At 40.9% G+C, this 11,592-nt stretch overlaps 1 protein-coding gene across 2 annotated transcripts; it reads right to left on the bottom strand.

Annotated features, from left to right (window-relative positions):
* Positions 1-2,242: 2,242 nt before the first annotated feature.
* Positions 2,243-8,879, bottom strand: ube2v1 (ubiquitin-conjugating enzyme E2 variant 1). Of its 2 annotated transcripts, none has more exons than XM_026169111.1 (4): positions 8,823-8,879; positions 7,939-8,087; positions 5,742-5,867; positions 2,243-3,693 (listed from the first exon to the last, which is right to left on the bottom strand). In XM_026169111.1, the coding sequence occupies exons 1-4, from the start codon at positions 8,839-8,841 to the stop codon at positions 3,547-3,549; spliced, it is 441 nt and encodes a 146-aa protein (XP_026024896.1). In that variant the 5' UTR covers positions 8,842-8,879; the 3' UTR covers positions 2,243-3,546. The 2 variants fall into 2 exon arrangements, with proteins under 2 accessions (XP_026024896.1, XP_026024897.1); XM_026169112.1 differs by lacking the exon at positions 8,823-8,879 and adding an exon at positions 8,522-8,644.
* Positions 8,880-11,592: the final 2,713 nt, after the last annotated feature.

Here is an 11,592-nt window from a genome sequence, read left to right as displayed (position 1 = left end):
AGTGCAGCCTAGGCGGAGTAGTCGAACACAGATTCACTGAGCGCTCAACACAGACAGCATCGTCAGAAGGAAAGTTGATAAAATAAATTACAAATGTTGTATTGTTCGATACATATGCGTACCGAACCGAAAGCACTGTATCGAACGGTTCAATATCGATACGAATATCGTTGCACCCCTAATATATATATATATATATATATATATATATATATATATATATATATATATAAGTCACTCATTAATAAATAGCTGAAAAAGAAACATGTGTAGTTGTAGCAGCAAACAGTGTGTTAAGTGGATGCGTTGTACAGGGAGATGGCCTCAGGCAGGAAAGATTTCCTGTGTCGTTCAGTGGTGCATCATGGGTGTTATGGATAGGCGTAGCTTTGGGTCACGTGGTGTCTGTAATAGTGATTGCTATATCACCTGTTCACGGCCCGAGGGAAATTTTGTGAATGAGTGGGTGATGGGGGAAGTCGACTTTTGCTGACCGCTCAAGCTTGGAATGTTTTTGATCACTGTTTTTCTACGGATTTTAAGGATTTGATAACAAATAAAGGAGTTTTAACTTGGAACTTTGACTAACGTTTTAAACAGCGGGCGCGTCAACATTATTCCCCTATTCAGCTGCTCGGCGACTCAAAGGCTTGAAAGTCGCCAACAATGGGTAATCTCAGTCTCTCACTGAATGTGCTCCTGTGACTGACCAGCATGTCATGGAGTGGGTGGGAGGTGTTATCCAACATTGTCTTTAACTTGGACAGCATCCGCCTCTCCGACACCACCTTGAGGGAGTCCAGCTCCATCCCCACAACATTGCTGGCCTTACAGATCAGTTTATTGAGTCTGTTGGCATCTGCGACCCTCAGCCTGCTCCCCCAGCATGCAACAGCATAGAGGATCGCACTGGCCACAACAGACTCATAGAAAATCCTCAGCATTTTCTGGCAGATGTTGAAGGACCTCAGTCGCCTCAAAAAATAGAGACGACTCTGGCCCTTCCTGTAAAGTGCTGTGGTGTTTTTAGCCCAGTCCAGTTTATTGTCAATGTGTACTCCAAGGTATTTATAGTCCTCCACAATGTCAACACTGACCCCCTGGATTGAAACAGGGGTCAAGTGTTTCCTGGTCTTCCTGAAGTCCACGATCAGTTCCTTGGTCTTTGCCACGTTGAGCTGCAGATGATTCTGCTCACACCACGTGACAAAGGAGTCGACCACAGCCCGGTACTCTGTCTCATCATCCCTGCTGATGCATCCAACCACCGCAGAGTCATCAGGAAACTTCTGAAGATGGCAGGTCTCTGTGCAGTGGCTGAAGTCTGTGGTGTAGAGGGTGAAGAGGAAGGGGGAGAGGACAGTTCCCTGTGGTGCCCCTGTGTTGCCGATTACCTTGTCAGACACACACTGTGGGAGACGTACATATTGTGGTCTTCCTGTCAGGTAATCAACAATCCAGGACACCAGAGAAGCATCCACCTGCATCGCTGCTAACTTATCACCCAGGAGGGTCGGCCTGATGGTGTTGAAAGCACTAGAAAAGTCAAAAAACATGACCCTCACAGTGCTCGCCGGCTGGTCCAGATGGGTGTAGACACGATTGAGCAGGTAGATGATGGCGTCCTCAGTTCCAAGACGAGGCTGATAAGCGAAATGGAGGGGATCCAGATGTGGTCTTACTATGGGTCGCAGCTGGTCCAGGATGAGCCTTTCCAGGGTCTTCATGATGTGGGAGAGGTCAGTGCCATGGGCCTGTAATCCTGGGGGCCACTGGGACGTGGCGTCTTTGGTATTTGTTCACCACACACCAGTATTCATAATCTACGCATACACTGGAGGTATTGTCACCCCTCGTGTATTTAAAAAAATACTCAAAAAAGAAAAGAATGTTCTGAGGAGGAGAGTTGATTATGTGAGCTGAGTGCTTCTTTTACCATACCCATGGGGGTGTTCTCCTATAAAATATGGCCATACTTAAGATAACTGAGAAATTTCAAACAGACCAAAGACACCATTTGAAGAACCATGTTCTAAAGCTTTAGTACACAGTGCAAATGTTCAGGTGAACAACAATAATTCCTCTTTATTTGCTCATGTCATCAGGATGAGTAGTATGAATCTGATCAATTTTCATCCATCTGTGGCTTAATCAAAATAATCAAAATAGTGAATCATTATTTTCAATTTACCTTTTTTTTTTCTTCAAAACCTTCCATTTGGACAATGACGACACAAGCCTGTGGAAAAGTAATAATGTTTAATTCAAATAAAACCATGCAACAGGTCACCATAACCCTGATTAGATTCAACCCGTTATAAAATAAACATCCAAGTACATTGTGTTCAGTGGGTGATCACTGAATGAGAGCAGACAACTCCATGGAATGTACACAGGTCAGCCCAGAAAGTGAACAACCCAAAACGGGAGGGAAAAACAAAACAATCACAGCTGCTCCTGTTCCACGGTACAGTGACGATCCCGGAAAAGTGCCAAACACGGAAAGCACAAGGACCCGAAGCACCCCACCCACAGCGTCGACCCCCCCGCCCCACCCTTCCTTTCCCTCATCCCACGGGCTGCTAATAATTAATTACCATCACAAAGCACTATGGCACACAGAAGACAAGCCTGAGAACACGAGTGATGAGCCAGCAGTACCCTGCTGATAGATACGAATGTCTAGTAGCAGTTTAATTGTGTGTACCAGATATACACTTGTTTAAGGAAGGCCCCTCAAATTCACATCATCGGGATATCGCAGAAGCAAAGGGTAGATTTTTATTTCTATTTCAGGGAAATCTTTCAAGTATTGAGGCATCCCAAAAATGAAGAGCGCTATTATAGCTGGGGTTACAGAAGTGGTTTGTTTTTTCATTCAATCCATTATAGACATTTTGAACATGATTTGCCGCTGTTGCTGCTTTTCTTTTCCAACATTTACTCAATGCACTGACACTGACGGTGTGTTAAATCACAGTGAACAGCAGCAGCAAGACATGCTCACTGTCGTTGTAGTCCTTTGTTTTGTCACAGCATCATAGCTGTAAAGTCATTCGTGGATTACATTTCTCTAATCTTGACACTGGAATGATAAGCTACCAACAGTAAGAAGGAACCTTGAAAATATTCGTTGGAACTAAAGTACTTTGAATGGAAAAGTGGCTCAAGATACCCATACATCAGGGACTAACTGTCACCACATGTGAAAAGCCCAGAAAACACACATAATTGGTACACTCAAGTCATTTTACAATCTGGATGTAGAACACAAAGATCATAAAAAATAACATTATAGTAAGATGTACAGTATTCTTGTTTTGCATTGTCTGGTCTGCACTGTGAACCTCAAAGAATGATTGGGCACCAGGTCAGGAATCTGGGTTCACCTGCACATCCCTCTCTCCGTCCAATGGAAGGCTCCCGAAGGAGGAAGTGGGAGCAGAGAGTCTTGTGTAGTATGCATGCATGCACGTGTGTGTGTGTGTGTGTGTGTGTGTGTGTGTGTGTGTGTGTGTCAGAGAGTAATGAATAGCAGCAGGAACTTCAGTTGTTGTACACCTGGCCCTCAGGTGGTTGGGAGAGCCTGTTGTTTTCTTTCATCATCATGTGCTGTCTGAGCTCCTGCAGCACTGCCCGGATGTTGTAGGAATTCTTCCACCGGGACAGTGATGACACAGCCTTTAGGTCGACCTGAAGGGAAATGAGCAGAAGGATGGTGGAGGTGCTTTTTATTAAGTAACCAATGACCCTTGGTTCAATCTACATAGAAAAGACAATTATAGACAGAAACTGGTGTCACGACCGAATGCTTGATCCCATGTGGTGTTTCAGAGTGGACAACACATCTTACCTAGACTCAGTCTCCCTCTTCCCTCCTTGAATTTAATTAGTACCAAAATCTTGTAACACCCATTTGAAAGCTTTTGGGTGTAAGAACTTTCCTTCCAGAAACCCTGCGTACACACTGAGCAGATGCCACTGTTTGCTCCAGTTGGCCTCCGCTAAGCTATTGCTGGTCACTCCCTTTACTTTGGTCTGAACTCGACTCTTCTCCATAGACTGCAAATTGTTCAGAATGCGGCCGCTCATCTCCTTACTGGTAGTGGACGCCGTGTCTCTATCACTCCTGTCCTTGCCGACCTGCATTGGCTTCCCATTAAGTATCGCATTCAATTCAAAATCCTGTTGCTCACCTTCTGAATTATTAATAATATAGCTCCAAGCTACCTCATTGAGCTACTTAGATTATACACCTCTGCTAGAGTACTAAGATCATCTTCCCAGTCACTTTTGGTACAGCCGAGATCCCGGCTGAAGACTAGAGGTGACCGAGCGTTTGCCTTGGCTGCACCTGATCTATGGAATAACCTCCCCATCGCTGTCCGCGAGTCTGATTCCATTCAATCCTTCAAATCGCAGTTAAAAACCCACCTATTTAGCCTCGCCTTTTCTACCAGTTAATGATTGTTTGTTAGTTAAATGCTTATTTCTATCTTCGGTCTATTCTTAACTACTTTTAATCTTTTTTTTTTTTTTTTTAATGTTTGACTGTCTTATCCTTTACATATATTGTTCTTTTATGCTTTTATATGCATTTCTTTTGCTTCTGTGTTTTTAATGCCATTTAACCTGCTACCATGTTGGTACTTTGACATAGCCTTCATCCTCCCCTGTTACTTCATCTTACCCTCTTGCATGTTAAGCACTTTGGTACACCACTGGTTTTTAAATGTGCTATATAAATAACGTCTGTTGTTGTTGTCATAGACAAACGTGTAGTCTATTACGTGTCACGTCCAAATCCCAGTTTCAGACTGAGGATTCATCAAGCCTGCATCTGCAAAAAGTTCATTTATAAACATTCATAATTTTTCCCCCATCATAATTTTTATTATTTTTTTAATACCAGGTAAATAGCTGCAAATAACTGTTGTTTGCAAAACGTGTGCACAGGTTTTTAAAATTTACTATTTACATTTGGATTTCAAGTTATAAAAATGATTCGTTAAACATGTTTGTGGTTGTTACAGTAAAAAATAAAACTTTTTTCCTACCTGGATTTTATGTTTTTTGTCTGATTTTAGATTGATCAATTGTGTCAATGCAGTATGTCAAAATGACAACATAAGTGTAAATTCAGACGTGAGGTTGTGCTGAAAAGAATGATACCAAACAGGGCAAGGTGAACAGTTTTAAAGGTGGAATATAGAGGTAAAATCAAAAGAACTCAAAAACTGCCAATTATACCCTGGACCGCAGAGTCCAGAGTCAAATGAGATACAAATGCAAGTTTTCCAACTTTTTCCCCTGAAATTCCTCGAGTTCCATCTGCTCAAACTAAACAGCGAGTGAGTTTTTGAGTTCTCTGTAGAGACACAGGAGCCCTTCTAAAAAGCTAAAAGTCATGCTAGCTTTATAATGAAAGACAGAATAAGCACCTTTGTGCAACAGAATTCAACATGATAATTATTTTATTTCACTGGAAGTGAAATATTTTATTGAACTGCATAACCGCGCAGCACAAAAGCAGAAAACTGTTGAGTCTACCTACTTCCTACAACTCCTGAGACTCGAGCCATATGTTATACCTACAGCAGCAGCAGCTACAACCAGGAGCAGACTATTTGTTGGTTAATTATGTTTTTACTGCACAAGTCATTTACAGTTCAGAATCCTACCAAGAAAAACGTGTGAGTGAATATTATAACTCAGTCAAGAATATCTGCAGGGATACTTACCAGACCGTTTGAGCTGTTCACACCACTTAGGTTTATCTTGTTCACAAAGCGGACATGAGGAGGATGCTCAGGGTATTTGGATCCACAGTCTATTTTCAGACTGTAGATCCTGCCTTCATAGACAGTCTGCAATGAAAAGAACAGAAGACTGGTTAGCTCAAAGAATCAAAGTCTAACAAACTCTAATAAGCTCTACTGTCACCAGTTCTCTGGAATTAACAACTGCTGACATTAGAGCCCATTTAACTTTTTATTCTCTTTCTGAACCGTGAGACTACTGTGAGAAGAAAAAAAAACATATTGCATGCTTTACAAAGCCTGATAAAAGAATTCGGCTCAAAAAATAAACATTTATATTAAATCTGTCACTACAAAGCTTTAGTGAGGACGTGCTGATAAAGGTGCAGAGACATAGATGAAATCAAATAAGGTTCAACGCTGACAGCAGCTCTTTTTAAAGTTTATGTTTGTTTACATTGTCTATAAGCCATCAGCAGTAGAGGTGAAATCGCTGAAAAGAAAAACTTGGCACACAGGAGTCACACTTTACCAACATTTGAATATGCTGTGGTAAACCAGCAAGGCTGCCATAAACAGTGCTGGGAAAAATGCAAGCTAACTAGTTCAGACTTCTCGTTATTGTCAACCACACACATCATCACACCTCTCTGGGGGGCAAAATAAAGCATGGAGGTGCAACCAAAGGCAGCACAAGCCCCTAAAACAAATGCTCATAACAAAAATAAATAAATAAAAATGCGTATTCCAACTTTCAGCACACAGAGTTTCCAAAACCTGAGGCTCAGTTACTCAGGGAACATTCACTGGGTAACTACTGTTTCAGAAATGACTATATGTGGACAAGCAGCTAGAGTGCTAATTCAGCAGCTACAGCTAGCAAACTGCACTCATAGACACACATTTCTGCTAATTAGTGCCATTTAGTAAAATCACATAAAATACTGGAATATCACTCACCAAAACTGAAGCATGGACTTCTATTATTTGTCAGACAATTTCTTTAAAATGCTGTAGAAGGCAACAACAACACAAAGTCGAGAGGTTGGACTACAAGAGGTGAATTACTAGACCACGATTAGCTCGAGTTCCCTGTGTCAGGACATCAGTCAATCAAAACAACCACCTCTAATTTATACAGTGGTCAACACTGCTTAACACAGCTATAAACAGGTATGCTGTAAAGATGGCCATTTTGACATAGAAATGTAAGGAGAGTAACACTTTTTAGGCAGCTCCACATTCACCTCTTTTTTTGGACCCAACTCGTGATGTTTGTAAAGCGCACCTGTCCACAGAATCAATGACTTCCATTCCAACCTCTCCACTATCATGGACAACACCGAAAAGCTGTTAAAGGATGTCAGAGACAAGATTATAGAGCTGCACGAGGTTGGACTGGGGAAAAAGACCTTCAAAGGTAAGACGCTTTTGAACATCTAAATAATTGAGAGAAGGCTTGGGAGAAAGTGCTGTAGTCAGATGAAACCAAAATAGAGCTCTCTGGCATCAACTCAACCCACTGTGTTTGGAATAAGTGAGATGCTGAGTATGCTCCAATTGGAAAATCAATGTTTCCTTCCTTGGCTGTATGTCAGTCTCCCTGGGCAACACCGAACATTACCAAACTTCAAATTGTCCCCAATGCATCCACTGGAGTGAGAGTGAGTGTGTGATAGTTAGAAATAAGAGCTACGGGAATGTGTGTGTGAATATGGCTTCTAATAAAATAAAAAAAATAAATAAATAAAAAAAGGCTCATCCAAGTACCAGCTTTACAGTGCTGTTTCTCTCCACACAGAAACACGGCACTGTAAAGCTGCATGTATGGCTTACAACTTGTTAAGGTTTTCAAAGTTGGCTTTTCTAATATTTGACTTTTTCCTGCCTCACCTTCATGCACATTATATCTTGTTGAATTAATAATCTTCCTGCTGACACAAGGGTGTGACAAACACAGCTTCAACAAATCATATCGGCTCGTGAAATCTCTGCTTGTGAGCAGCACAGCCACATGGTCAAACAGAATCTTTACCGTGTGGTTTGCATTTTATTGTCTTGTGATGTTTAAAAAGAAACCCCCTTTTAGTCAGCTTCCAAGGCAGAAAGCCCAGTGGCCGACTGAAGAAGATCAGTATTACATACTGAAGTGTTAGAGCAGGTGCTTGACGTGGCTCACCTTGGCAGGGCCAATGATCATGCCATTCCAGTGAGTTAGCATCATGTCGTCATCATCTGCAAGGCCCCAGCTCACTGTACCGTCTCCAACTCCCTTCTGACCTTCCTCCAGTTCCTCCAGCAGCCGAAAGCTGCGGGGAACTTTGACGCCTTTACAAACATAGACACACAAAACAAATGACAATTAGGCGACTTCTGTGCCATGACACGACGCAGGATAACCCACTGATTTCTTTTAGAAAGGAAAAAAATAAATTATACTGCTTAGCTTAGTTTCAATCAATCTGGTCAAATTTTTCAACACAACATAACCAGAATGAAGGAGAAACAAAACTACACTGATCTGAATAAAATTAAATGTAATCAAATACAGAAGCTCGACGCGTTGAGTAAACAGAGACAATTGCTTCATTTTGTTTGTAACGCTGTGTTTTCAAGCGCTTCTTCCGGAATGTTGTGTCTCCGGTGACTGAGCTTACAGCTAGCGCCGAGCAAAATACTCATCTAGCTACACATCAAGCTAGCTACGGGCGTCACCTCAACTATTACCACAAAAACGTCATAGTAGACCCTATAAATGCCACCTGGGATGAAAAGTTGATTGTTTTCACTAGAGAGACCCCGATGATTACAAAACGATATAGTGTGGGTGTTGCAGGCGGCAGAGTAACGCTCAGGGACCGTGGGCCAAATTAGCGAGTCCTTTAGCTAACTAACCAGCGTTAGTAACAGCATTTTCTTGCCACCAAAGTCCAGTTACAAACAAAATATCACTACAGCGATACGCTTAGGAACCGTTCATCTACTCTGGTGCTAAATGGGTAGCTGGGCATTTTCGCTCTAACTGCAAATCACGACAATATAGCACGTAAACTGTCGGTTTACCTTGTCCGGCGACTGCCATCTTTGTCACTGCTTTACGGAAGCGCGTACGTATGTTAAATATCGCTTGCGCATGCCCGCCCGAAAAATAATTGAAATGTATTATTATGATTATTATTGTTGTTATTATTGTTATTAATGTTATTATTTTACTCCTTACCTTAAAAAGCATCGACATAAACTAGCTTTCTAACACTGCCTCTTTAATAACTTGTTCACGACAAATATTTTTTAAGAACTAATCGACACTTTTATTTTATTTATTTTTATTTATTTGAAGGCCAGAACACGAGCTGAACTCACATTTGATTTGTCTTGGAACAATATAAATAATATTGGTACAATATCGGAATAGCTCACGCCACCGACACCGGTGTCTAATTCGTATGCGACATCGCCATCTACTGGTACAATATCGCCAATGTAAACTTGCGGAATAGTCTTAAGTTCACATTTTCTTGCCCCAGAACATCTTTAGAGCGGTTAGCACAGGATACCGTTCTTTATGAAAGGAGAGGGGAAAATGTGGTCCTATAATTCATAGCAACGGACCATTTATGAAAATGATCTACACAACTGGCAAAGCTACATGTACACGGTGTTGTAATTTCATTTTCCACTTCAGACCATAATCTGCTAAAATATATTTTAATTTTCAACAACGGGCTGATGGACTATAGTTGAACATCACACAACCATAAATGTATATACACTCTCTAAATCAACATTATGACCTCGATTCATTGATTCACACTGGAACATATCCAGCTGGTAAATATGAAAAATAAAAAGATGCATTTAGTTTTATGGGTTGAGGGGTAGATATGGTTTAATTACTACAAATGATTGTGATGCCAGTGGCAGGGGGATTTACTCACAGTACGATATAATCTATATGCAAAGATCCAGCCGGTCACTTCATACCCAGTAAATTAGTATCTCAAAAAGCAGACCCAAAGAGAGTACATGAGGGAGAGGGTGGTGTAGGCCTACTAACTACAATAAGAAAAAGTAAGTGCATGTGTTTCTGTCTGAAAATAGCAAAACAATTCAGATCCGCGAGAGGAGGGTGAAGGAAAATGTTTTTAATATAAGTGACAAGTTTTCTGATGGAAATCACTTTGCAGTCTGTGTGACGTCATGAGGACTGAGACTCAAATACAGCACATGATTTATCCAGATACAGCTGCACTATTACCAACAAGTCCACCATATCAACCTGATACCTGACAATGAGTTTTAGGTCAGCACTGAGAAGCAACAACGGGAATCAAATACAACATTGAATAACAAAACTTCAGATATAAATCTCAAAGCCAAGGACCATCACAAAATCTAATCTTGAGTTATTATTTTAACATTTCTAACTTTACTTAAGAAAAAAACAAGTTTACAGTCTGGTACAAAAATAGTTTTGCTTTCCTTCTTCAACTCTGGAATAGTAAGGGTTTGGCCTCATAACTGACAGTTAATGCCAACAGCAATGGCTATAGCCAAGCTCAATGCTAGGCATCACTTCAGTGATTATAATTACTGAGCTGCACCTCTGACTCTTGGTGAGTGAAACTACAGTCAGTCATGTCTGATGAGGACATAGCATTAGCTTTAATGTACTGTGACAGTGTACAATGTACAACACTGTAACATTAAAGTTGTAACTTTAAAGCAGGACTTCACATTCAGCAGCATGGTATGTTGACTATGTGCATCATTTACACATAGTCTGTGATCACACCATCCAAAGGGATTATTACCAATGTTCCGTTTTGCAGTGTTAGTCAGAAAGTGACTGGCTGCTCCCGTACGGGATTAGAACGATGCCACCTTATCCCATAGTCCAGCCAATATATACGCAGCTAATCCACATCGTTGACAGGCTATGACAGCGTCTTTATGCGCCAACACCGGTGTTTTAGCGAGCAAAGCGGCTGATGTGGAGTGAAGCCACGTTAATGACAACGTGTACAACCACTGGAGATGTGAGCAGGACAGACGGAACAATTGACGGAAAAAGTGTGGACTTTATACCAGTTTTTAAATTGTGTTGATCGGCCACGCAAAACCAGAGTTATGATAAAAATATCTGCAATGTTTGGTTTTCTTCCTGAATACTATCGCTGTTTATATTTACTGCGGGAAGAAACGGTAAAAACAGCGTTTTATAAGGAAAACGCTCGAAAGCCTGTGAGCAAAAACAAAACCAAAAAACTCCACCCTTTCCTATTGGTAGAAAAATGTACCATGTGGACCAATCAAAAACTGATATGGCAGCATGGCCTTTAGTTGTTTAGGAAGGGGGGAAGTTTTAGGAGTGACAGCTGTGTTTTGAGATGTGAGAGATTTGCCATGTTTAGCGCAAATCTTGTGTAGTTAGTGTGTAGTTAGTGTGTAGTGTAGTCAATAGTGTTGTTGTGTGTGTCAGAACAATGAGGCAACTGCTGAGTGTTACAGGTGTTACAGCAGTGATACATCTGCTGCTGTCAGGCCTGCAGGTATCAGGCTGTTGTTCTCCTTCATCTCATAGTGGACAGAAATTATTTTTTGGAGTGAACAAATAATTTGTGTGGCATCAGATTTGATGCAGAACAGCTGATTGTTCTGTAAATAGTTTGAAATGTTTGTTTAATAAAAACGCCTTGGCTGCATTTTTAGGTAAACAGCTGCAAAAAACTTTGTTTGCATAACTCAGTTACTTTTTTGAAAAAGTAACTATATAATTAATTACCCAACATTGGTCATATATATATATATATATATATATATATATATATAT

Source organism: Astatotilapia calliptera, chromosome 5 (assembly GCF_900246225.1).
Source record: "Astatotilapia calliptera chromosome 5, fAstCal1.2, whole genome shotgun sequence".
NCBI lineage: Eukaryota > Metazoa > Chordata > Actinopteri > Cichliformes > Cichlidae > Astatotilapia > Astatotilapia calliptera.
Note: the sequence above shows the minus strand (reverse complement) of the source record. Positions and strands in the feature narration are given on the sequence as shown.